This window comes from Phaenicophaeus curvirostris, chromosome 6 (genome assembly GCF_032191515.1).
Source record: "Phaenicophaeus curvirostris isolate KB17595 chromosome 6, BPBGC_Pcur_1.0, whole genome shotgun sequence".
NCBI lineage: Eukaryota > Metazoa > Chordata > Aves > Cuculiformes > Cuculidae > Phaenicophaeus > Phaenicophaeus curvirostris.
The window spans coordinates 3504773-3532702 of record NC_091397.1 but is presented as its reverse complement, the minus strand read 5'-3'; the positions used below and the strand labels follow the sequence as shown (position 1 = coordinate 3532702).

The window sequence follows — 27930 nt, the reverse complement described above, 5'->3', positions numbered from 1 at the left end:
TTGTTTCAGAGGTGAGGGAGTGGAGGATTAATGTTTTTAATTGTTCTAATATGAGCAGTGGGGAGTTCCCAGATCCTTCACACTGTAATAAAATAAAACCAGCAAGTTTTCTCCAGAAAAGGTATGGTAAACCATCCCTATCTGTGCATGCAGAAGGACATGAGCTGCTTAAAAGGGGTGAGCAATTGGATGAGAGGGAGAGAAGTTTAAAAATCGGTATCGTATACCAACAGTGAGGTTTACAGTAGGGACACCCCTGTACCTCTGCATAGCTCAGGGAATAAATGGCTGGAGCCGACTTCTGAGTGCATGGTTACTGTGAAATGAGATTTAATAAGTACTAAGGCCAAGATATAAAGAACCTTCACAGGTTTCTTCCCATTAGATCTTGCTAACCATTTATCTTCCAAATGTATTTTCCTTAACAAAACCCTAAAACTTTACTTGAGGAATATTTTAAGGAAGGTGGGGTTTTTTGCTTGTACGTTTGCAGGAGTTGAGGGAGATATTTATCCTTAGGGACTGCAGTTCTTCATTGATGGGGGATTAAAAATAGAGTAATTTTTCCTTTTTTTTCTCCTAATCAAGAAACTGGAAAAGTTCACAAGTTTTCAGAAGGTGGTAGCTCACAAGTGTTACGAGGAGTGGGTGAGGGAACTGGGGCTGTTTTGTCTGAAGAAGAGGAGGCTGAGGGGAAATCTTATCGTTTCCTACAGCTCCCTAAAAGGAGGCTGTAGCAAGGTGGGTGTTCCCAAGTAGCAGGTGATAGGAAAAGAGGAAATGGCCTGAAGTTGCACCAGGGGAGCTGTAGATTGGTTATTTGGAAAAAACCTCTTCGTGGCAAGGGTTGTCAAGCATTGGAACAGGCTGCCAGTGGAAGTGGTTGAGTCACCATCCCTGGAGGTATTTAAAAGATGTATAGATGTGGTGCTTAGTGACATAGTTTACAGGTGGGCTTGGCAGTGCTAGGTTTGACTCTGTGATCTTAAAGGTCTTTTCCAACCTAAATGATTCCATGCTTCTGTGAAATGTAATATTGGACTAAGTCTAGAGTTTAAATGTACTTAAGAATCTAAGAAAGTCCTGAGCAAAGACATCGATGTTTTGGTGTCTACTGTGGACTATATCAGTAGGTTATCCCCGAGTTATGTTTTTCTGCGAGAGGATGGCATTTAAATGGTGTGACTGAAAACAGCACATCTGGGTGTCAGGAGGGAGATGGCAGAAAGAGCTGCGAAGGTTAAAACTGCATTTTCCTTATTACATGGGGGACATTTAGAGATCAATGTATCTGTTCTTGGGTTTTTCCGGGAAGTGGTTATTTCAGCTTCTATAATCCAGCACCTAGTGGCTGCAATGGTCTCACTGAAGCTAAAAATAAAGTAACTTTCCCAACTGAAGTAGCATCTGATCTCCTTTCTGTCTGTAAAGAAGATTCTGCTGAGTTCCTCTGACCGTGCTGTTCTGATGAAAAGTCCCATAGGATCATTTCAAACAGCACGGGTTCAAGACCTCGGTTCTAGCATCTGCCTCAACATCCCTTTCCCTAGCAGGAGCTGGCACTGGAAAAAAGGAAGATAAAAGTGTGCAGGCTCTTGGTCACATATTCATTCGGCCCTAGGAATTTAACTAATAGTTGTGCTTGGGAAAATCTTACCCTGCAGTTACCATCCTCAGCCAGAATAAATCAGCTTAGCTTCACTGACGTTAACGTTGCTGTGCCGTGCCGTGCCGTCTGAGGATCTGACTGTGAGGTTAATGCTTGTGAAAATTGTTACGGAGGCAACACCAAAATCCAAATGTTGCGCGGGCAACAGCAGCCTTCCCCATGGCCCAGAGTTTGTGGCACGTGAGATGTTCCTCAGGGAACACCTCGAAGTGTGGGTGGCACTGCTTGTGTGACCCACCCTTGCCCATATCATAACTTGTGAATTTCGTTGTCACTAAGTGGAGAGCCGTCTGGCAAAATAAGACTCTAGCAACAAGCTGCATTGGTGGGGGTGGTGGAAAAGAGGTTCTTGACCATTGGAGAGGGATGGTGCTACCTGCTAGGAATAGGTCAGGTGCATTGTTTCAGCCTTTGGCTTGAGGGCACTTCGGAGGCGGGTGGAAACTCTTCAGCAGCCAAGGAGTTGAAATTAAACGTGTAGAGATTCTTTGCTTCCATAGGGAATTTCCAGGAGTCAGCAAATTGAAACAAGAGTGAACTCTTGCAGGTTCAGCCAAAGAGAGACCGCTTTTGAATATACCTTTTTATAGACTCTATGCCCTGTGTGACTTATTCTGCTCTGTAAATGGAATAAGGAGAGCTCGTGTGGGACCGTGTCCAAAGGGTTGCACGTTGTTTAGCAGAGTGAGTTTGCTGCACAGCCTGGCTGGAGAACGGGGAACAGGATGCCAGAGGTTTCCACATTTCTTTTGTAATCAGTTAAGTGTTCTCACTCTGACAAGCAAAGTATGATTTTAATTAAAAAGCCATTCCAGCTGGATTTAATTTTTGTGCCATTGAAGATGCAAATTACTGTGGATATAAAGAGAAAAAAAAATATGGTGGTCTTCTTGTTCCAAAGAGCTTTAATCCTCAGTGGCGTTGGATCCCAGTTCAGGCCTAATTTCCCTACTCTTTGAAAGAAGTTTCAGGATTTTTTTTCCTTGCATCTCCTTAGTAGAAGAATCATAGACTAACCAGGTTGGAAGAGACCCACCAGATCATCAAGTCCAGCCATTCCTATCAAGCACTAAACCATGCCCCTTATACCTCGTCCACCCGTGCCTTAAACACCTCCAGGGAAGGTGAATCAACCACCTCCCTGGGCAGCCTGTTCCAGAAGCAGTAAGATATCCTTGCTTTGACTTAATATATCAAGGAGTTAAGTTAATTTTGCCATCTCACAGGACCACTGCACTCAGGGAGCCAACCTTGAGCTTTTTTGCCTTTTAAACAATGGCTTTCCATGGAGGAGCCATATGTTTTGATGTAGTCTGATGCTAAGGATAGCACTTCCCTCTATTTCCTATCCTTTTCACATGCTGCATTTAATTTTGTGGAGCAAAGGCTGGAGCTGGTCCTGGGCTAAATCTAGGGGACATTTAGCCATGTTTATAGAAAACATGTGTACACTTAGCAGAAAATACAGATGTTCTTCTGTTCGCTTACATTGTTTGGTCTTATCTGGACCTGCTGTTCAGCTTTGGCGTTAGATGCTGCTGTCAAATAACTCTAGTAACAGCTATGTGATAGCAACTTGTTTGACCAAGGATAGGGACAACATAGATCTTTCCCAAAGGCTGATGTACAAAAAGAGCAGCAGGACCAGAAATGCAGCAAGGTGATAAACAACATCCAGAACTATCAAAGGTCTTGTAAATTTATTGTAAATTTGGGGTTTTTTTTCATTTCATTTATTCAACCACAAGAGTATTTCCAGTCCTGTAATCACAGTTATAGTCTGGAGTGTTGCTGTAAATGAATGGGGCAAGATCATTGAGTTTCATTTTCCTAAAGCTCTTCTTAAAGCTCAGTCTTGGATGTGTAGCTTGACAGGCATGCTGGGAGTGTGGAGCAGTGGATGGCTCCTTGCTTGGGTTGGAAAAGCTGTAGAGGAAGAGCGCTCCCTCTTCACCTGCGATCTTGTGAGCATGTAAAGCACATCAGTTGCAAGTGACTGTAAATGCAGCTATGATTATTGAAATAATAGGCTTTATATTAAAATAGATGCCTCTTAATAAGGTATTGGGATTTGACTTTAGGCTTTGCTGCTTCTTCTCTTTGCTCACCCTATGCCACTGCTGTGTCTTCTTTGTGATTTTCTTGATCCTGAGCATGGGAATTTGGACTTAATCAGAGACAAAGCTGCGTTTCCACACTGAGAGAAGCCACTTTCTGTCAGAAATACTCATAGCTTTAGAAAGGTATAAGGGATATAGAAGATACAGCTATATCCTGATGCCCTTTTTGCTGTGATTCAAAAGCATAGATTCTCATCTACGAATAGCGGCCCTCGGTAATTTGAGCAGGACTGGAAATGGGGTGTTCTGGGCAGGAAGAAACCCCTTGAGGAAGGAAACACAGTTAAGGGAAGTTAATGTCAAGAACCAGATAACTGTGAACAGAATTTTTCATCGTGATGGGGAAACTTGCTGCTGAACAGGACATCCTCATTTTTCACTTGTCTAGCTGGTAGGCTGTGTAGCTGGGACGAGCTTCTTCAGGACTCTTGAGCTTAAACATGATGCCTATTGGCAAATAGCCTGATCTACCTTGTTTGGAAGGTCTTCTCCAGCTGGAGCAACCTCTGAGCTTGTGCAACTGAGGTGCATTTTCATCTTTTGAGTGCACATAAGCCTCAGCAAAAAGGTTAAACTCTTCATAGGAAGAGTAAAGCAATTGGGTTGTGAAATCCCAGCACTGCAGATGTGTTCTGCATCCGTGTTCCCATATTGACACCCAGATGAATCTGATAAGTCATGTACAGCACAACCATACTTTATACGGATGGGGCACCTTAAACAGCAAATGCGCTGTCCTACAGAACATCTGCAGTCACAGAAATTGCACAATCCATGTTTTTGTTAGGTGAAATATGTCCAAATAGCTTGTAATCAGCAGGTGCAGCCAGAGTTCACTGTGTCCCTGGCTGAGTATTCCAAGCCTGGGCTTGTAGGGTCTAGCAAACCCAGAACTGATGACATGGATGTCCCTGCTTTGAAGAACAAAAACAGCAAAGAAAAGTATGAATGGTGTCTCTTCCCTGGAAAAATGGGACAGCTCCTTCATTAAAGGTGGAATGGAAGAGAGGAGGACATTCATAGAATCATAGAATAACCAGGCTGGAAGAGACCCACCGGATCATCGAGTCCAACCATTAATTCATTATGCAAAGGACATTATCCATTATGCATTATCCATTCATTATGCAAAGGACAAATAAACTCCCAGCATCCTTCATCCATAAGTAAGAAGTGAATGCAGATTTTTTTTCCTCTAAAAAATGTCCCCAAAGTGGGGCTAGCTTGCAGAGTAAGGCATCTAATTTTAGCCATTTCATTATGGTTGCTGCAGCTTTGAGGTTTGATTTAGCTGCCCATGGGTAGGGCCTTGCACTATTTCTAATAGCTTAGTGTTCCCAGGTGTCCATGCAGAGGGCAGAGGACTCCCACATGTACCAGCTAGCCCATGTGTTGTCCCATCTCTGCTTGAATATTTCATGTGGGACTGGGCAGAAAACTCCAGACAAATCAATCCCACCTTGAGTTGTGATATATCTCCATGTGTGTGTATAGAGACCAGCTCGACATCACCAGTCTGCACTGGTGCAACACAAATAACTGCTAAGCTTTTGGGGTTGACGAAGTGACAAAGAAGCAAAAACGGTGGCAAAAATCATAAAAATATTCTGAAAAAGTTGAATTTCTCATTTGTTTCCTGGATCATAGATGTTTCATGTCTTTTCTGTGCAATCAAGATACTGAGAAGCCTGATGCTGCTGCTTGTCCGTTGGCTGGGATGCACTAACCATGCCAGGACAAAGGGAAAATACTGCAAGTTTCCTGATTAAACCTTGGGGATTGGCAACACCAGTGACTCCAGCAGTAACAATATAACTTTGCTTTGTCTATTCTAAATATGGATATTTAGACCTTGATCTGGCTTTTTTTCTAATAAAAAGGCATTAATCAAGCAGGAGTGCCCCTAATGTGGAGTTTGTAAGGATTTCTGTGCAGCATTTCCTCTTCTTGAAGTTCAGAACATTATTGAAGCTTTATTAGTTGAATGTGTTCTCTTCTAAATGCACAGCAGCAAGAGCAAGTGATTAGAGGCTGGCAGTTATTTGAGAAAAATCAAGAGGAATGCAGCATCTCAGTGCCTGGGCCAAGATCTGACATCAGAAACCCAGAAGTCTGTGCAGTTGTAGCTATATTAAGATTAGAGTAATCCCTAATGGGAAGGGTAGATGATTTTATTTGGCTAGTTATTGAAAGCAACTGATTTTCACCAGTTGCCTCCAGTGAGCTGAGTCCAACAACCTGTTTCTGATAATGTGTAACTCGCTCTTTAACTCTTCTTTCCAGGGCTTGGAAATACAACTTGGTGCATCTATTTCCTCTTGCCCTAGCTATTAATCTAGATACTCTGGAGAGAGTTATGAATTTGCATAGGTTTCCACTTTGCATCCCAAGATGCCTTTCTCTGCTAGATTGAGTTGGCTTATTTTAGAGTACCTCTGAAGACATTCAACACCTGATTGAGTTGCCTAAACATAGATGCCAGTGTCAACTGAGATAACCTTATAGTGAGGGCACCCAGGTCTTGCTCCAGAAGGATACAGAGCTCCTATAATTGCTTTTATGCTTCCTGTCCACACCCTACAGCAGTCTTTATTGCCCTTTTAAAATGCATGATGTTAGTGTAGCAGGACAGGTCTTCCCAATACCGTGTAAAAAAGGAGCATTATCTCATTCTTCCTTGCTGTTCAGTTTATACAGCAAACAGTTGTGTTAGCTGTTTCTCAGCAGCATGTGCTGGGAACTCATGCCGAATTATTTGCCTCTTTTAATCCCCAGATTCTATGCCACATTAGACCAAGAGCATCTTGGCATGTATGGGAAACAGCGTGGCCAGTAGGACCAGGGAAGTGATTGTGCCCCTGTACCTGGCACTGGTGAGGCTGCACCTCAAATCCTGTGTTCAGTTTTGGGACTCTTGCTGCAAGAAACACATTGAGGGGGTGGAGCGTGTCCAGAGAAGAGCAACAAAGCTGATGAAGGGGCATGAGAATGAGTATTATGAGGCACACCTGAGGGAACTGGGGTTGTTTAGCCTGGAGAAAAGGAGGCTGAGGAGAGACCTTGTCACTGTCTACAACTCCCTGAAAGGAGGTTGTAGCAAGATGTGTGTGGGTCTCCCAAGTGGTAGGTAATTGGATGGTAGAGAGTGGCCTCAAGTTGCACCAGGAGATGTTGAGATTGGATATTAGGAAAAATGTCTTCACTGAAAGGGTTATCAAGGACTGGAACAGGCTGCCCAAGGAGGTGGTTGAATCACCATCCCGGGAGGGATTTGAAAGATGGGTAGATGAAGTGCGCAGGGATATGATTTAGTAGTGCAGAGGTATGGCTGGACTTGATGATCTCAAAGGACTTTTCCAGCCTAGTGATTCTGTGATTACCTCTTTGCCAGAATTCAGGCTGCTGTACCAGAGGTCTGTGCTGAATCTCTTCTTTCTTGAATGGGCTGTGTACAAATAGACATTCTCAGCCAGTTATTATAAATGCTCTTAGGTGCATGTTGTCCAGGCCTGCTGATTTTAAATGTCTGCCTCTCCTAGAAGTTGTTTAACATGTGACTTGGTTACTAATGGACTGGAAAAAGCTTCTTCGTCTTCATCAGAGACATGCGTGTTGCCCCACTGCTTTCCAAATACAGATTAAAGTCACACATTGAACTTTCCTGTATTGGACTGAACCATCTATAAGATTTTGTTTGTTGTAATACTTTTGTTTAAAAAAATCCAAACAAAAAAAAAAACAAACCAACCACCAAAGACCTCCAAGAAAACAAAACTCAAACCCAACCAACCAAAAAAAAAAAACCTGAAAATGACTTCTCATTTATCTCTTATTCTTACCAGCTGCAGATTTTTCCTGTTGTGTTGATGTTCCCATATAATACTTGTAAGCCTCATGATACATCATTTATGTTTCTTCAGCTATCTTTCTCTAATATTTAGTAAATTTTGCTGGGTTTGTGTTGTTGGTTTACTTATTTGTTTTCACTTCTGGTTCCCCTTTTAATTTGTAGTCAAACTAAGATTACTTTTTACTCAAAGTTAATCATTTGGATTGGGAAATCAACCTTGACTTGGTTTGGGGTTTTTTGGCCCCCTGGCCTATCCTTCCAGAAGAACCGTTACCAGTCTCACAGCGCTGTGTGCAAGAAAAGCAACCAGGGGCAGGTGGTGAAGGAGATGCCCTATCACCAGGCTGGTACCCAGCCATCAGGAGAAGGTGGTGATGTGTCAGGTAGGACACACATATCACAAGATGAGTGAAGGCTTTATTACAGAAGCATAATTTGTGAGACAGGATATTTTAATAGGGTGCTAGAGCATGTTGGAGATGCTTTCTGGAAAAATACATATTGGAGGTGGGAAAAAGATAACGTCATCTTAATGACATCCTTCTGAAAGTACAGGCACGTATCTCCTGAAAAGGTATGAAGTATCAACAGAAAAGAGCACATAACTGCAGTGACCCATTTGCTACATTTGTTTACTCAAAAATTAACTTTTGATAAACATAATCAGTGAAGTAAAATTTCCCATAGTTTACAGAGAAGATCTGAGACGGAAACCTCATTCGTTTACCAGGGAGATAGTTTTAATGTTTATGAACAATTTAAGTGCTGTTTCATTATCAGTTCTGTAGTTAGCACAATTAATAATACCAGAACAGAAAAAGAAACATTCCTTACGCTGAACAGTACTTTCAGTAAGTAGGATACATGCAAACGGGGATCTCCTGTTAGGTATCCTTGTTTCTAAAGATAAGTCGGTGTTTATAGGATATATTCCTATTCATGTGACTTGGATGGCAGGCTTAGAAACTTGGCTGGGCTTTGTCAGTTAATGTTTTTAGAAAATTCTTGGGATACGTTTGTTAATGTGTCTGTACTTGAATTGTTATTGTGGTGAATGCCTTCTGCGGGTAACCTGTGGCTTCCAGGAGTTTGCAATGTGGCTTGAGATAAGACTTTGGAAGGAACAGGCACTGGATTTTTTTTTTTTTATAATTATTATTTTTATTTTTAAATTATGCAGCTTAATTGATTTAAGATGTTTTGGGTTTTGTAGTTATTTCCCCTAAGGCATTTTGAGCCTGGAAACTTCAATGGTAGCTTGAACTGTTGCAGAGAGATTTTTAATGGGTTTTTAAATTTGCTTGTACAGTTTCATTTCTGCGTACATCCAGAGTTTCTTAAAGCCATGAGGTTTATCCATTTTGGATGGATATACTTGGCTGGACCAGCATGCTCCAGAGGTTCCTTCCAGCCCCATGTGTGTGATTTGATGATGTAACACTCAGTACTGCCTGATCTCCTGTAGTCACCTGGCTGCCTCTGCTGAGTCCTTGAATTGACCCATACTGGGATTTTTCTTTTGGCCAAATTTGCTACTGAACATGTTGTTAAAACGATAATTATAAGGGATAATTTGCACCTATGTTACTTTGCTATTACGTTGGATGAACTAGCTTGCAAGTGGAGAGAATTACTTAATCAGGCCACGATTGTTATTAGCTGGAGGCATAATACCAGTGTTACTAATACACAACTGAGCTTTTTTAGGGGCTCAGGCTCTTGCGTTCAGCTTGCCAGAGTATCTAATGGTCTGATATTTGTTCTGTGAAAACCTGAAATCATTGCTCAGTACCACTGAAAGAGTATCAGTAGATTCCTAGGCTATATTAGCAAAAATGAGGGCTTCTGTTACTGGCTTTGTGCAGAGCTGTGTTTCTTTATGCATGCACAGGAAAGCTGACTGTCAGTCTGGAATCATTCCACTTCATAAGGTTATTTGAGGACAGAAATCCTAGTGAAATCAAAGGGACGCATGAAAACCTCCTGTTCTGTTATCCCATATTCTGTGTTTCAAAGGCACGCAAGACAAAGGAGGAATAAGTAACAGGTAGGATTGATTTCTTAACAGCAGCTTTCCTTTTCTCCCCTCTTTCACCCTTCTGGAGGTGAATGCTAGGAAAGTAGATGTTGCCTGTACTCCTCACTGATGCACCTGCTGCTCGGCATGTTGCTGCTTGTCTGTCAGCTAATTCAATTTACATACTTGAAGGAGATGGAGAGTCAACAGAATATTCTTTTGCCTCAGTTTCATACTTTCTTCCGCAGAATCAAACTTGGGTTTAGTTGTAATTTTTTTCCTCTCTCTCTTTTGTTTTCTTTTTTTTTCCCCTTTCTTTTCACCTTTTCCTGGCTTTCCAGCATTATTCTAACTAACCTGAAGGACTGCAGTTTCTGGGACAGCTGTCTGGTATTATTGGTATCACTTGATTTGACGTGACCAAGCATTCAGCATCAAAGTGTGCTGGAGATGAGCCATGAAAAATCAGGCTCTGGATGAGGAGTTGTAGGGCAGGTAGGTGCTGCTAAAGCATGGAGGAGGTGGCTGTGAAGGGCTGGTTAATACTGATTAATCCAGAGGAGCCACTATCATCCTTTAAATTATCTTTCTCTGTCTCTGTTTAAGAGTCCTTGCCCTGTCTGTTGAAAGCAGATCTGCATTGGCCGTTTGCAGGCCTGCGTGCGCGTGTGTGATGGATTCTGCACCTGTTTTCTGTTCAGAAAATATCCCAAGAGATGTTAGCTTGTGACAAAGACCATGTGGAGAAAAGTTTGTTCCCTATAATATTTTAGTTGCTTGGCTTGTTGTCTGTGGTCCAGCATCCCTTGATACTAACAAGTCTGTCTGGTCTGTTGTTGCCATCAGAGCTTTCAGATTCTCACAGACCTATTTGTTGGTCACCACCTCTTTTCTCTTTTTGTCGCTGTCTTTATTAAATCCAGTGGATCTTTAACTAATAATGCTGTGGACCTCCCTCTGGCTCTGTTCTTCTGCCTTCAAAAGAACCTGCAGTCTTTACCCTTAGCCACTTCCTTAGTTTCCTTCCAGCTGTTATATTAATCCCCTTGTCTATCATTAAGGCTGTCATGCCATCAAACTATTTACTGAAATTAGGAAAGATTAGATCGCACTGATTTTCGTCTTTCCAAAGAAAAAAAAACCTTATAAAAGAAAAATAATAGAATAATAGAATAACCAGGTTGGAAGAGACCCACCGGATCATCGAGTCCAACCATTCCTATCAAATCTGCACCAATATTTCTTAGAAATAATATATCTTATTCTGTTTGCTTCCTCTCCCCCTGTTAAATACCGATGGGTAAATCTAACTTTGTGTTAGGACTTTTCTTTAGGACAGTTCATAAACACTATATCAGTTATATAAAATATAAAATATAAAATAACTATCAGTTACATTGCCACAAATTACTTTTGATAAACTACAGTTTGTATTTTACAGAAATCCATTTACTGCCATGCTTTCAATTACTTTTTCCTTCAAGTAGTGCTCAAAAGAGTTGTGTACTGCTAAGATCAATTTGCTGATAGCTGCTTGGATTCTCCCCCCTCCTTCCTACGTGTAAAAAAACATTGAATTTGTTGACTTTCAGCCAGATGGTACCACTCACACGATCCAATCTGAGCATGTTGTTCCCTTTTGAGTAGCTTTCACTTCATATATAACAATTTACATATCCTTGTTTGCCTTCACAGTCAGCCCTGTTGTTGTTCTCAATTATTCATTTCCACCATGTGCAGCTATTCCACTTTGTATTAGTAAAAGTGTATTTTTACCTCAGAATATTTGGAGAAGCCAGTGAACAGAAGTGGGAGGTGGGGCTGCATGCGACTTCTCTTTTTGGGGAGCTATGTTTAGCTCTTGAATATCAGCACTTTGCATAGCAATCTCACTTTTTTTTATTCCTGTTGTTCTCCTTTTATTCATGTCACTGAAAGACATTTTCTGCTTAGCTGAGTTGGTCTTGACAACAAAGGCTAGACTTGTAGCAGTGCTCAGAGGTTTTATGCTCCTTATACTAGTCTAAACATAAGTTTCTTTCCAGAGCCGTCAGCTGCTCTGCCCAGATGTTCTGATCACTCCTACTACCCATCTCGGGTTTTATCTTCCTAATTATCTAATCTTTTTTTCCTCATATTCAGTATTCCTAAAGTAAGATTTGAACTTGTTCTCTTATTCCCATGGAACAAGGGCCAACTCCACTCCAACTCTTCTTTCCTTATAAATTTTCTATTTCACAGCTGGGTCTTTGCTGGCCAACTAGGATATTTTGAGGAGAACATTAAAATATTTCATAGAAAGCAAGACCTCTCTGACAGAGGTGGACATCAGTGCACACTGGCATATGGAAATGTCTTGTGACATGCAAATGCTGGTAATAGTGTGTGAAGTATTTAGGGGGGGTTTATTACTGCTTTTGTCTATTTTTAGTATAAGGAATTTCCTTTTTCTTTTTTTCTATTTCCTTTTTTCTTTTTTTTTTCCTATTTCCTTTTCCTTTTTTATGTTTTTTATTTTTCTTTTTAGCTTTATGACGTTGGGCTTTCTGCCTTGGTTTCTTAATCTGTCAAAATTGGTTAGAGATACTACCTTTGTAAAACAAAGAGATCTACAACCAGTGCCATCACCCGAGAGAGGTCTAGTGATACTGTACCACTGAGACTTGGTTTTACCATCTAAGCGTTAATTTTCTTTGTTGTTTGTGCTATTGTATGTTTTACCTCTTAAATAGACAAATCAGAAACATCTACATTTTTCCCCCATCGATGTTTCCATGTTGTTGGCAAGTAAGGAACAACAAAAGGAAAAAAAAACCAGGCCAATAAAGCAGAATTAATTATCTGCCTGAGTAGCCAGTTCATCACAGTCTAGTTGCACAATGGAAAGCAGCTGCAAGTTGACTTTTCTTCAAGGACCACTGGAAAGTAAAGCTGTAGCTAACATCAAAGCTGGGATGGTGAGGCTATGCAGGAAGCAAGAGTGAAATCCTGGCTTCCTTAAAGCCATTGATAAACTTTTCCTTGGCCAAGCTTTACCATGTTCAAACCATGGAAGCTGCCAGCGTGTGGCTCTGATTTATAATGCAGGTATTTCTAGCATCTGACTCCTCACTTTGGTCATCTGTCTCACTTGACACTCAGCTATATACTCATCAGAAGTGTCAATAGCTGAAATGCAGCCCTGTCACAGCATCCGTGTGTTCTGGGATACTGGGTCTTTTCTGAATGCTATTAAGAGGAAGGTGGTTGGACTGTCAGAGGTAGCTCAGGCTCCTGGGAGGACATCAATGCTCACTTCAGGTAGAAGCGTTACATGCATGCCTGGTTTAGACAGCATGTGTGTGTGTCATGTCATATTTGTTAATATTTTGTGCGTGTCTAAGGCTCCTAGGCTCATGTTACAACTTGTTTAACCTGTAGGTTTAAGTTGTTCTTTTCAGCCAGGAAGAGTGGAACCATATTTTGAATGAATTATTCCCGTATTTTCTTACTTATCCTTCATGCAGAACACTTAAAATTGTGCAGGGTGAATGCTCAGTTTCAGATTTTGTTTACTGTCTCCTACAGAAATGTAAGCCCCTCCTAAAACCAAGTCCTGAGTAGAACATGTTCATCTCCATCAATTGCTCAGATGTTCCATGTTCTCAGTAGAGTCTAGGATCAGGCACAGTCACAGGTATCAAAACCAGTGGCTGAATCCAAAGCTCCCTAGGGTAAATGTAATTAACAGCATTCTTCTAGGAAAGCCCTGGACAACCAGACAGTGAACTCTTGCATGTTCTGTTCTTCTAAATCAAGGCTCACTCCTGGTGTCCATCCTGCATTCTCTTAGGTAAGCATCTCTTCAGTTGCTCTTTGCGTGGTTTTCTTCATTCTTGTGAATCTTTGTTCTTCATGCAGCAGTGCTCCCTGTGGTTGTCCCAACCGTGCTCTCCCTCATGCGTCTTAGCAAGTGACTTGCCCTTTTGCTTCCTTCCATCCTCAGCCAAAAGGGAAGGGTGGCTCTGTCCTGGTGTTGTTGGAGATGGCAGCTCTTGTGCTTGGAGTGGCTCCAAATCACTGGGATACTCTTGACTCCCTCATTATGAAGAACAGCGACTCGATCCTTTGTTCAGACACACAGCCTAAGCAGGGAGCTGGTCCCAGTGGGCTCTTCATCCTGGCAGACATGCTTGGATGCTTCAGGTTGTCTGTGAAGAATCTTTCTATAGAGAGCTCTAATGCTTTAAAAATACATAAATAACATCCTTACCCACAGCCTCGTTGACTGAATCACTTCCACTTCATTTGGAGGGAAGATTCATTTCATCCTGATCTCTGAATGAATCAAACTCATCTTTTGCCAAGATCTTTTTATTTTTTGTATTCTCCCTTGTAGGTAATCAGTTTTTTGAAGTGAACCCATTGAAATGAGATGCATTTATTGATTTTTCGAGGCATGTACCTGTATTTCAATATAAATAATAAAAATCTTTCCTTTCCTTTGCTGTCCACGTGACAAAGCATTGAAAAACTCCATCTTCACATAGAGCAGTGACTGAAGTCACGTCACAGAAACCGTAAGAAGAAAACTGATAATCTTGTCTTACACCATTACTACCTTCACAGAAGCTATAGGAGGGTAGTAATAGCATAAGAAATTTTCATTCAGATAACTGGAAGTAAACCCGTATGCCACTACTGCGTGGGCTCTGGGGCTGAACAGAAATGGGTGAGGGATATGATTTTGTCATCTGCAGGCTTTTTAATTTATTGTTTGACTCCATTTAATTTATTGTTTGACTCCAAATCCTGTTATTGCTGTGATCACCCTAGTTCCTATCTCTTCTGGTGTCTCTGTACAGTGAGCTGCAGGTGAGAACACTCTGGAATTAGGAGAAAGGGAGGTACTGAGGCTCACATCATTATGGGTTTGCCTACAGCTGTGGCTTCACTCTGAATTCCACTTGTCTTTGAGGAGTCACCATGTGAGCAACATGAGTTGGTCCACAATTAGCCTGGCCTTGCTAATGGCAGACAGCATAGATGAGAGTAAACATTTCTATGGCTCCTTCAGTCTGTGACAATCCTTTGAATTGTATTTAATTAAAGGGTGTACACAATGGCTTTCTTTGCAGTAGCAGACTGTGCAGTAATCCTCTAACAATTGTTGGGATCTGTCGGGAAGGAAAACTCTCATTAATAAAGACTTTGGGGATAATTCCACACAAGAATTGCTGCAGAATTCAGAGCTGCAGGAAATCACATCCAGAGAAACATTTCCTTTGTCTTTCTGCTCAGGGCTTCAGAGTGTGTGCAGAAAAAAAACGCCTGTCAAACCCACCACAATTTTTACATGGTGCCTTGGGCATGACAAGGGGGCTTAGCAAAGGAAGGTTTACAGAGTTTCAGCTTCACCCACAATGGATATGACCAGGAAGTTGGATTAATGTTCACTAGCTGATGTTAATGTGAGCTAACCAAAGCTTGTCATGCTTTTCCTTTATCTACAGTTTTTGGATGGGAAATGTGAATTAATGTAATCCGTAGCCCCCTGTCTGCATGGCCAGTTGCCTGCTGCACTAAAAGGTGCCAAGCCCCAAATCTCTGCCTTTTCTACAGAAACAAACCCCAAAGAAATAAACTAAAGCAAAACACGAAAAAAAAAGAAAAAAAAACCCAAAAAAACAGAGCTGGGGAAGAAGTGAAGTAAGCTTGTACCAAGCCGTCTATTGTAAAGTCTACTTCAATCTTTTCTAGGAGGAATACACCAAGGAAGGAGAGATATTTAGCCCCTCATCCCAGGGAAAATCCCCCCTGGCAAGCAAGATTTGCAGCTCTGGTGAGGTTATTTTCAGCCCTGAGCATTTCATCAACTGGGAGTTGACTTAAGGCAGCTGAACTTATTGCCCTACTTCACCATCAAGTCAGCTGAACTGGTGACCTACCAACAAAAAGAGACACACTTTTCTGTTTCCTAATGATGCTCAAAGCTGTGATTTTTATTTTAGTTCAGTTTTCATTCCAGCTGTCTTTGTTAACCTATAGCAATGATGGCTATGATATGTGAAGGTTATTAGTGCTATCACTAAGGAGGTAGAAGGAGGGTTGCTGTGATTGTTTGGGTTATTTATTTACTTGTTAATGGGGAAAATTAGCCATAGGCTTGACAGCTTCCAATCTGAGTCTGTTTGTTGACCTTGATGATTCATTTAAAGGTCTTTAGACATTAAGTTCACACATCACTGACCTTCTCCAGCTCAGTAGTGGGTATTTTAGTTTGAACTGGTACAACTACAGTCAGTGAAGTGGGATGAAAGCCTTCAGGGCTGTTGCTCACTAGCTTTCTGTGGACTAGAAGGAATGGTAAAAAATCAGTTCAAACTAAACATATAGCTTTTACCCAGTGAAAATGAAGGAAGATGTTAACACACCAAGAGAGAAGGTGAGATACATCCCAATCTTTGTTTATTTGTTTACAGAATCATAGACTCATTTAATTTGAAAAGGACCTTTAAGATCTTTGAATCCAACCATAAACCTAGCACTGCCAAGTCCACCACTAAACCATGTCCCTAAGTACCACATCTGCATGTCTTCTAAATACCTCCAGCAGTGATGGTTCAACCATTTCCTTGGACACTTGTTACCTGGGCAAAGAGAACAACACCCAGGTCTCTACAACCTCCTTTCACGTGGTTGTAGAGAGCAGTAAGTCGTAGAATCACCAGATTGGATAAGACCTCTTGGATCATCATGCCTAACCATTCCGATCTGCTAATAAATCATGTCCCTGAGCACCTCATCTACCCATCTTTTAAATACCTCAGGGATGGTGATTCAGCTCCCTCCCATATCAGCCTCTGCCGGTGCCCAATAACCCTTTCCGTGAAAATTTTTTTCCTGATATCCAGTCTGAACCTCCCCTGGCGGAGGTTGAGGCCATTCCCTCTTGTCCTGTCCCCTGTCACTTGGGAGAAGAGCCCAGCTCCCTCCTCTCCACAACCTCCTTTCAGGTAGTTGTAGAGAGCAATAAGGTCTCCCTTCTGGCTCTTCTTCTCAAAGCTAAACAACCCCAGTTCCCTGAGCAGTTCCTTGTAAGGTGTGCTCTCCAGCCTCTTCACCAGCTTTATTGCTCTTCTCTGGACATGCTTCATCCCCTCCAATATCTTTTTTTGCAGTGAAGGGCCCAAAACTGCACACAATATTTGAGGTGTGACCTCACCAGCGCCAATTACACTGCCCTACTCCTCTCTGTTTCTAATACTAGCCAGGATGCTATTGGCCTTTTTGGCCACCTGGATGCAGCTAGCCCGTATTCAAATGGCTTTCAACCAACACCCCCAGGTCTTTTTCCACAGGGCTGGTTTCCAGCCATTTGTCACCAGGTCTGTAGCGCTGCATGAGGTTGTTGCTGCCCAAGTGCAGGACCCATCACTGAGCCTTGTTGAATGTCTTACAGTTGGCCTTGGCCCATCGATCCAGCCTGTCCTGTTAGAGAGCTTGATGTATATGAGGTGGCTGATTTCGGTTTGGTGGATGCAACATGTGGTTAATTCACACAGACCCATGCTATCTGCAGTAAAAGTTGTTGGACAAGCGGGATATCCTAGAACATCTCAGCTGAAGCTTGATATCTCGGCTCACGGCAGTAAATCCCACTTCAGTGTCTGGATGTGCCTGAAATCAGTGGGGATTGGGTGCCTAAATCCTCCTTCAGTCAATAAAGGCACTCGCATCGCCTAAAAGCTCACAGCAACTGAGCACCGGGACTACAAAAGCCAGGATCCACCTGTACTTTAGTGTTTCAGCTTTTGGACAGTCTTTTTGGAGTGGTTTACTTAATGTGGATGTCTTTCCTCTTAGAGTGGATGAATGAAAGTAGGTATTTTTAAAATTACATCCAAAATCAAGTCTACCTGACTCAATCTTGAGGCCGTGTTTCAGAATATGAGCAATGAATCAACCTCTTTTTTTTTTTCTTTTTTTGAAAGGTGATAAGATATTTACTCAAAGGCAAATATTGGGTTCTTAAGGTAAACATGTAATCAGCCAATTTAGGCGTGCATTTTTAGCGAAGGCAAGATGCAGCAGTGAAGTACTTGCTAATGGGCTTGGTAGAAAAATTACTGCTAAAAAAAACCCATTTAAAATATTTTGTAGAAGTACAGAGTGCTTCGCCAACACTGATGAAAGTTAGAGCTGTATGAATTCATTTATAAAGTGAAAACTTGAGTTATTTATAGATGTGAGATGAATTTGGCAATAGTTTAAGTCCAGAGAGTTATAACTTTCCTTTGAAAAAGTCAGAACGTTTTGAAAACATTTCAATCTTTATATGTACAGCAAGTGTTCTGCAGATCTCTCACGCTTCCCTTTGTGCCTTTTTAAGGTTAAATAAAAAGGCAAGAAGTGCAGTAAATCAAAACAAAATGAATCTATGGTATTTTAGATAAGCAAAGATAAAATTTCCTGAGATCTGTTTCCCTTTGAGAAAAAGAAACATTTGACTACAAACCAACTCCAAATAATTCTCCCCTTCTCATGTTTGTTTGTTTTTTATTTTTCGTTTGATTAGAAAAGCACATAATTAATTGTTTATAGACCAGTAAGCAAGGCCCATTCCAAGCCTAAAGGAAATAACAGTCTGAACAAGACATGGGTGAAACGGGGAAGAGAGCAGGTTGGGTTCATAAATGGTGAGAGTAAATTTAACGCGCTAAATTATTTAATAATATTAATCCAAAGGGCAATTTGCATCAAGGATTTCTGGGCCTCCTGTCTTACAAACTTGTCTGACAAATATATAGATAGAGAAATAGCTTACATATTTTGAAATGAGACATGAAAAGTTCTTTTTTTTCCTTTCTCTGCTAATTTCTGTTGAAAATATATGCTTTTTCGAAGACTCTACTAGAGTGAACACTGAATCGATGACTTTTTACAGTCATCACCTGTCCTCAAAAGCTGTCCTTGAAGGTCACTCAACTCATGTTTTTTTCCTATATTACATTTAACTGTGACCGTATAAACTCAAGCCGAAACCTCTGCTCTCTTCACATCATTCCCTCTTGCTGTCTTTTTGCAGCTGAATTTCTGAATAAGTTTCTCCCTGCTGAATGCCTTTTCCGATCTCTTTGAAAAAGATGGGAGTTGTGCAATGCCATGTGTCATGGGACCTCAATACCTGCTTGCAATTGGTGTTCCCTTCACACTGAGAGCATGTTGGTGACAAGGGGACTCTGTGTTACGTGACCCATTGCCCAGCTCCTTATTCCTCTTTTGGAGTGTGGATTGTCTTTTGTACCTTTTATGATTGAGGCAGTTAATTAATTACATGTTGTAAGAAGTCCACAATTAATTACCTGAACATTTATAGCCAATGTTGTATTACAAACATGATATAATTAGGTCTGACTGAGGAGAAACCACTTGGGGGAAAAAGTCTTGTCATTGGGAATTTCCTGCTTTTTAGCTCCTTGATCTCCTAATCTGTATCAGAGATTTCATTCTTATTTGATTTGGGTTTTGTTTTCCTTTGAATTAGTATGAGCCAGGAGGCAGGCCATGTGAGAACAGAGGGAATAAACCATGTAAGCACAGATCCCACTGCTCTTGGCATGAATATTAAAATTGCCATCTCTCTGCCCTACATAGCTGTTAGTGCTAGGTTAGTCAGGCAGGGTTCTCGGAGCATAAAGAAGTGGAATTGCTCCTGATCATCAGAAAAATATAAGTTGGGGTTTCTTTAAGGAAGGTATGGATGGAAATGCTGTTTTATTCCCTTTTCTCAAGCAAACATAAAATAAGGCTGGATGTATACCTTCCTTGTGCAGCAACTCAGGAGAGCTGAGATTGCCATGAATCCCCAAGAAAACATCTCAGAGTACAGATGGATTTTACTCACTCTCTTCTTCTCTGCCCTTTCTGCAGGCATCCAGCACACGTCCGGAGTGCAGCATCATGCTGGAAATTGAAGAGGAGCGCAGCCAGTGCTTGGCAGAGCTTACTGGGGATAACCAGACTTCAGGTATTGGGACACTCTTTTCTCTCCCTAGCCTGCAAGCCAACATCACCCAACCTCATAGCTGCCTTGTCCTTGCCATTTCTCACCCCGTCTGCTGCTGGAGGAGGGCAGTTACTCCAGCTGATGTTGAGGTCTTGCATTGTGAGGGAGAGAAATAGGTACTTCCAAAGTACAAGTCAACCAACCAAGAGTCTGAGTAGCTCAATAGGGTATCACTCACTGCCTTTCATCTGCTTAAGCCTAGCTTAGGTGTCTCGGTGTGTTTAATCACAATCAGTCATCCATCTCTCTGAACTGGAAATGTCTTGACCATTTTTTACTTGGATCAGAAAGCCTGAAGTTCTTGTAGGCCTTCATTTGCTTCAAGAGAAGTCATGGAAACCTCCTTCTTCTGAACTGCCCTCCCATCCCCATACCAAAATTGTTCCTGCCCTGGTGGTGAAGTGGACAAAGGAAGGATGTGCCTCAGGGCTGCAAATTATCTATGAAATTGGGCTAGATGGCTGAGATCCTCTCATTGTTCACATAACGTGGAGCACACACCACATTGGGCAGTCCTCCTGGAAGACTCTCTGGTACCCTTAACCCACTCCCCGCTTCAGTGATCGGGAGAGGAGAGCAAGGTCAATGATGCCAATTTTTCTTTCAAGCCTCCCAAGGTTTCTCCATCCCAGCCTCAGGCAGCAAACATTGGACTGTACCTCCGTGAGGAGCAGAAATGGCACACCATGCATTGGGCACGTGGGGTTTCAGAGCAGGAAAGAGAGAGACTGTGGGATGTTGGTGTGAGCAGAGGAGCTGTAGATCAACCTGCCAGATAGGACGTAGGTGGGTGATGTTTTAAAGGTCTATGCTAACACGATTCCCCAGTTGGCAGCCTGTAGAGAGCTTGAGAAAATGTGACACAGCCACCCATGCTTGGTCTTAAATTGTAGAGGTTAGTGTGGCAGAGAGAGAAGGTTTTTTGTTTGGATGCTGTGTCATCCCATCCCACAGCAGCGCTGTCAAAACCCCAAGAGCAAACTATTGAGTGGGACCTCTCTCCCTCTAAGAGCCTCTTTCAAGTCACAGGTCCTGGTTTTGTGAGAAAAAGAGGTGTAGGGACCCAGTGTCAAGTTCTGAAAAAAAAGGGATCGTATTGCTGGAGGAAAGAGTGGGAAGATTTGTGTCCTGCTTGATATTTGCATCCCACCTCCTGAAAGAGGAAAAAGTGGAAGAGGGCGTCTTCACATCATCTCCCCCTTCCCAATGCTTGCAGTTAGGCTTACAGATTGAAGGACTATCTGCATGCTTAAGGGTAGAATAGCTGGGAACAAGCTGATCCCTGCAGGAGCTTTGCTGAATGCAATGACAGCTCTTGGCCCCTGCTTTTATCTACTAAGATGTGGTTTTGTTTGATTCGGAAACTGTTTCGTGTGTCCCTCTACAGTTAGATGGAGTCATTTGATGAAATGTTCTCCTGGAATCCAGGAAAAGTCAGAATCATTAAAATATTCCTCTGAAAGCCAATTAAATGCTTCATTTCATGTTCATAGATATTTAAGGTAATTCAATTAAATGCAGCAGATTCAAAACAGAGAAATGCTTAAAGTGTTAATATTTTTTCTACTTTTGGAAGATGATATTTTGCATTTGAAATTTAAATCCAAACCAGCATTTTTTCTCTCAATGAACTCAGCCACTGAAAATATTTTTTTCCTGATTCTAAGGTTGCACACCCTTAATGGTCAAGCACTGGCAAGTATACAAAAATTCTTTGGATATTTTTTTCCAAATGGAATGCTGAAAAATGGGACTGGGATAATTCTGCATTTCCACCAGTTGCTACCTGTAGTCATTTAATGGGACTGTTTCAGAAATTGCAGTTGTGAAAACTATAAAATATGTTTTGTCCATGGAGACAGTACCCACTACTCCTGTGTTACTGTCGAATGTCATGTTGTATGTCTGCATATCCTGGGTAGAAATGACCATTCATGACATCAGTGTGGAACAAATGTGTGTAGGGACACAGCGTGTATCCAACCAAATTTTTCACTACAATCTGTGTGGAAAACACTTGGCACTTGTACCAAAACGTCAGCACAGGAAGGACATGGATCTGTTAGAGCAAGTCCAGAGGAGGACTGTAAAGATGATCAGAGGGCTGGAGCACCTCATCTATGAGTACAGGCTGGGAGCTGGGCTTGTTCAGCCTAGAGAAGAGAAGACTCGAGGGAAACCTTATTTTAGCCTTCCAGTACTTAAAGGAGGCCTACAGGAAAGCTGGGAAGGGTCTCTTTATCAGGAAGTGTGATGATAGGACGAGGGGGTACGGTTTTAAGCTGAAAGAGGGGAGATGAAGATTGCACGTTAGGAAGAAATATTTTACTGTGAGGGTTATGAGGCACTGGAACAGGTTGCCTTGAGAAGTTGTGCAAGCCACATACCAGGAGGTTGGATGAGGCTTTGAGCAACCTGCTCCAGTGGGAGGTGTCCCTGCACGTGGCATGATTATTGGAACTGGATGATCTTTAAGATCCTTTCCAACCCAAACCATTCTGTGATTCTATGATTTGAGAGCTCAATACCTGACTCTTACATAGACACAGCTGCCCTCGCAATCAACAGAAAGAAACCAGCAAATTTAATTGGCTCTCAAATGGGTGAATATGGGTGAATCATTTTATGGAGAAGTCTGTTTGAAAAGTATTGTGGACAGGTAACTTGAAAGTCCCTAAATGAGATGTTTCCTCCTTGGAGTGTTAAAGGCTAAGTGTGTGAGCCCAAGTAGGTTGAAAGAGATGTATGTCTGGAGTGGTGTTCCATATATTCAGTAAATGCAACTGAGCATAGCTGCAAAATAAAACTTTGAACTTTGACGGTTTGAGGGTGAGGGTAGTTTCTTAGGGAGAAATGTTTTGAAGATGACGATATGCAATCATATATTAAATTATTAAATCTGTTAAATCTGAGTGTTGCTGGAAAGAAAAAATCCTGTAAAACTCTCAGGAAAAGTGTAGTTTTAATACAGTTCAGTCCCACAGAGGAGGATTATGGAAAGCAACTGATGTTCTTTGCTGTCCATCATGTAATACCTTGATTTATGGCCAGGTAAGTTTGTTGTCTTTTGCGCGTTCCACATCCTTTCAACAAAAAGAAAATCACTTGAGGTTTGACAACTGATTTGTTATCCTTTCTAATTAAATGAGTGGAAATGAGGAAACACCATTTCAGTACAGTCTGGAAATAAAGCTTTGTTTAGAAGCCATTATCAATTGTATTGATTAGAGGCGTTTAATCAAGGGTGTAATTTGATGTGTCAGATACATTAGTCACTTATTAAGAACCACCTGATGGTGGTGCTGAGATTGAAGCTCAGGAGAAGCAGGTAGATTTCCACTGATAAACAAGAACGTCTGTCTTAATGCTCTTTTGTCTTCAATACCCATTCCTTATGTCTATGTACATGAGTGAGAGCAATGCTTTCTTTTCAAATTAAATCTCTGTTTTAATTGCTGGTAGTAGATGCCAATTGCTGTTTGTAGTGTCAGCAGTCAGGGTCCCTAGGACTGCTGTTTATTATTAGCAGGATGAGAGTGTCTCTGTTCCCTGCTAGGAGCGTGATTAGGTATCAGTGAAATTACCCACATTTGAAGAGGCTGTAGCAGGGACACAGGACAAATGCAGGGGTCACAAAAGCAGGACTGATGAGAAGAGGTTAGCTTATCAACACAGGAAAGGCTGCAGAAGATTCTATGATTCTAAGATGCAGCTGGGGAGAAAGCAGCAGGGAAGACCGGTTTAATCTGGCAGTGTTTACACAGGAGAATAAAACGGCTGTGAGATCAAAGTCTGGACTTTAAAGGAAGTTTGTAACACTTAGAGGATACTGAACAGCCTTTCTGGAGGTCTGCGGGAAGGAGTGTTTTGTTGACTGCATGGCAGAGCTTGCTCACTTTATGAAAGGGTGTGTAGGATGCAGTTGCATGTTGCTGGATTTCATGAGCAGAACTGCACTTGCAGTCCTCTGCTCTGTTATACTTTTACCTCCATGCTGAAATAACTAGTAAAGCGACAGCTGTGATTCGATACAGAAGTGGGTTCTTTACCATTAAAATCAAGACTAAGTAGACTTGAGACTGGTTTGTTTCACACGGACAGGTAGCTGTTGTATTGGAATGACTTTTGGTGAGGGATTTCTTCCACTTGATTTTAGGCAACTCTTGGGATGTGATGAGTGATGTTCAAATTTTCTTGACTGTTGACAAGATCTTTGTTTACTACGAGGTGATTCTTAGTGAGCAGCTCGGCTGTATTGGAAATAACTAAGCTTTGCAGATGGTTCCTGTCCTGGTGTTCACTGGTTTGGGGGAGGATTTGGCAAAATGAAGTGAAGTATCAATTTCATCTTTAGGAGTGCTGAATATGTTTGTTTACATACAGAATTGCATTTCAGGAAACTAAACTTTCAATAACGTATTCGTTAGATAAGCCTCCAAAGGGTGCTCACAGTATATTTTGAGACATTATTAGAAAAAGTCTTCTGAAAAAGCTATAACTGTGCCAGTGGCAGGATTCTTCCCTGCTTAATGCAGGAGACAATGTGTAAAATGCTTCATCTCAATTTCTGTGCAGACTGTGTTCCTAAAGGACCTAAAACTCAACTCAGTGAGGTTGCTTGCACCATTTCTACGAAGTGATAGTGAATACTTTTTGCTGGGGTTTGACATGTTGGAAAATGGGTTTTGGTTATTCCTCCTCTTATCACACAGCTAAGGAGAAAGCACTGCTGGATTGCATCACACACAGATGTGCCGAAGTGTTGGACTAAAGAAATATGTAGTTTTGTTACGTGTGAAGTGTCTGGTGTTCCTTGCAGAAAATCAGTCATTCTCATGGCTGGCATGAATGACACAGATCATATCTGCTTGGAATGACACCGTGCAAATGTAAATCGTTAGCTGTGGATGCCTTAATTTCCCATCCTAAGCATCTTTTATTCCCATGCTATTCTGGTCTCACAGTTGGTCTCCCTGCAAACTTTCTCTCATTTGATATCCATAGATTATTGCAACTACAGCAGAGCTGTGGCTGCAGTTAAGGTGAGTGATTCCTGAGTCTCTTGGATTTAGTTTTCCTCTTTTAAAATAGAAATATTAATATTTTCCTACCTAGCAGGGGTAAGGTAAGGACAAATAACTTTAAAATTGTCCAGGTTCTTTATGATTGAGTCTTATAAAAATACTGTGGGTAGACAGGGGAATAGGAAATACAGTATTTTGGCATCCCCCATAATTTTCAATCCCAGGAAACTACTATGTCTCTGGGTAGAAATAACACCCAAAAGGAGAAAATTCATATCATCCAGCCTAGGTTCCCTCTTCTCTTTCTCCATCTCTCTTCTCTCAAATAAATCTGTACATAGTAGCATACATCAGTCTGCAATGACTTCGGGTGCAAATCTTTGGATGGTGTTCTCCCAGAACGTGCTTAGAAGGTTCGTTAGGGATGCTCGAGTTATAATAAACATAAACAAAGCCACATTTCTTTTTATGCCATTGCCAAGCAGTGCAGTGGTGTAACAGACATGCAGAGGCAGGAACTCAAGTCTTGACAGTGCTCCATCATCTAGAACGTCTGGACATTCAGTTCAGCAGCACCCTGGTGCAGTTACACCACGGAGCCACAGCACTGGTTTCTGCAATATTGGTGCAACTGTAAGCAACCAGTGGCAGGTCAGAGCTGGAAGGTTGGCTGCATCGTTTAAAAAGGTTTTAAAAAATTTTCAGCAGCCAGCAGCTGTGGGAGACCTGCTTGGGCAACTGCAGGATCAGTTGAGCCAAGTTAGTCTTAGGTTTGAATGCCTCCAGTGAGAGGTCTCTCCGCTGCTCTAGCTGAGAAGCACAATGAGAAATTTTTGAGTGTTGCTTTGTAGTTTGGAGTTTGCACGCTGCTGGTAGCTGCTATGATAGCAGGCTACGAGTTACCCAGTGGCTGCCTGTGCTCTCTTCTTTCCCTTTCTCTTTTTTTCGTGGCTGTACGGGGCTGCTTCTTGAGTGGCATCTCCTACCACTGCAATATTAAACAAATAAAAAAGGCAATTGCACAAGCTGGAGTTCTCCAAGGCACTTAGTCAATTGAGGAGCTTATAATAAACGGAGTTCTTCAGCCCTCTGCATTACCTTGCCATGATTACAAACATATTTCTAAAGCGAAGAATGGAATCCCAGCCCCACTGAAAACCAAGATAGTTTTTCAACCAGGACATCTCTGTGCAATACAGTGACTGCTTAGCTGACAGTAGTTAGCAGGAGTAGGGAAGCTCTCCCAAGGGTCAGGAGGAAAGGATGTTTGAAGGAGGTTTTGCTTTCCAGGCCCACAGCTGGTGGCAGATCTCACATGTGAAGTGCAGCTGAGCACCTACAGGCTTGCTACAAGGCAGATCTCACCACTGCGTTGCTTCTTGCTGACTTCCACTTGCTTTTTTTATTTAATGATCCCTAAGCACAGAGAGTTTTTTTGGTTTTGTTTTTAAGAAAGCTTCACCTCTCTATGGGTGAAGTTTACAAACAGTTCAGCTTAAGCTGAAGCACTCAAATGAAATAAAAAAAAAAAAAAGTAACCCTCTCTTTTTTGTTAAAAAGACAAAGGAAAGCAGTCGGGTCTAGGTTTGTTGGCTGAGCTCATTATCAGTTTATCCCATTGTTGCTAATCAATTTGCTCTGTAATCAGATATTCTTTCAGAAGCAGGAGAGTCATTTAGGGATGGCAGTTGAATGAGGTACTTTGACTTGTGTTTGGGTAGAATGAGCAGCTCTGAAGACCGTGCTGCTGTGCAGAAAGAATGGTGTTGTATGGTAAAAAAACCTTTGTGGAGAGAAGTAGGGATGTCAGGCAGGTCATTGGCTCAGAAATCCTGGCCAAGTTTTGGACTTTAATGGCATAGCAGTTTGAGTATGAGGGAAAATATAAAAGAACGGAGAGGAGACCCAATTGGGATCTCCTGGTATCACCTAGTCCAACCCCCTGATTAAAGCCAAATCAGGTTGCTCAGGACCATGTCTAGTTGGTTTTTAAATAAAACAGAACCTCTCTATGCAACCTATTCCAGTGTTTAAGTATGTTAACAGGGGGGAAAAAAAAAATCTTAATTTTAAGTGGAATTTCCTGGTTTTTAGTTTGTACCCATTGTGTCTCTGTTTTCTTTGCTTTCCCATGAACAGCATTTGATATTTATACACATTGATAAAATCCCCACTGATCCTTCTCTTCTCTAGGCCAAAGAGTCCCCACTCTCTCAGTCTTTCTTCAAATGTGCTCCAGTTCCTCAATGTTCTTTGCAGCCTTTTGTTGGACTCTTTCCAGTCTGTCCATGTCTCTCATGTAGTGAGGATAACATTCACCTTCTCTGTGGCAAGGACACATTGCTGGTTTATGTTCAACCTCCAGGTCCTTCTCTTCAAAGCTACTCTGCAGCTTGTACGTGTGCATGGCATTATTGCTTACCAAGTGTAGGACTTTGGATTTCCCTTTGCTGGATTTCCCTTTGCTGAATTTCCGTCACTTTATGGATTTTCAGGACCTTTTTTATTTTTTTTTCTCCAAAAAGGAACACTTTCAGTTTGATTTGTGTCCTAAATTCTTGTAGAAGTTGAGTTTGAGTGGAACAAGCTCAGAACTTCAGATATTCACAGCTGGAGGCTGCCAGTATCTCAGAGACAGACCAGCGTTTAGTTTATCTGTTCCTCACAGTTCAGTAGTACAGAGATAGCTGAAATGATTTGCTAAGTGTCAGTAAAAATTGCCAGTAGCCATCAAGGAGCTACTATAGTTGAACTACTTCTGATGCCTGAAGTACTTCAGCTCTGCACTTTATATTTGCAATCTGTCTGTCTTCTAAGCAGGGCTTGAAACCCGATCAAAATATCAGAAAAGTTGAAAATGTGGAGTAAAAAAACCACAACAGTACCAATCCATTTCCAAATGCCTGTTCGTATCTGCTCAACTTGTATATGCTTCGTACTTGTTGTGGGCAATAGGGCTGAGTCCTGCAAGACCATCATCAGCATTGTCATATGCAAACAAATTAAGGGGGGGAAATGGCCCATGTTGTTTATTCTCTCTAAACTGCTTTTGCTGTTCTGTAGGCCTAGAGGGGAAGCTGGCTTGAAAAGCCAGATTTGGAGCTTGGGTTCTTTGACAGTTCCCTTTGAAGAAGTCAAGTCGTGTTTGATGGGAGAAGAAGCGGTGAACATATGGAAATTAAAAGTCAAGCTGCAAAAACGT

General features: G+C 41.7%; 1 protein-coding gene across 1 annotated transcript in view; it reads left to right on the top strand.

Annotated features, from left to right (window-relative positions):
- The window catches only part of VIPR1 (vasoactive intestinal peptide receptor 1), a 109165-nt gene that overhangs the window by 13198 nt on the left and 68037 nt on the right, over positions 1–27930 (top strand). The window contains exon 2 of the mRNA XM_069859189.1: positions 19569–19665. Within this exon, the coding sequence (XP_069715290.1) occupies positions 19569–19665 (97 nt within the window). The remainder of the gene's footprint in view (positions 1–19568; positions 19666–27930) is intronic.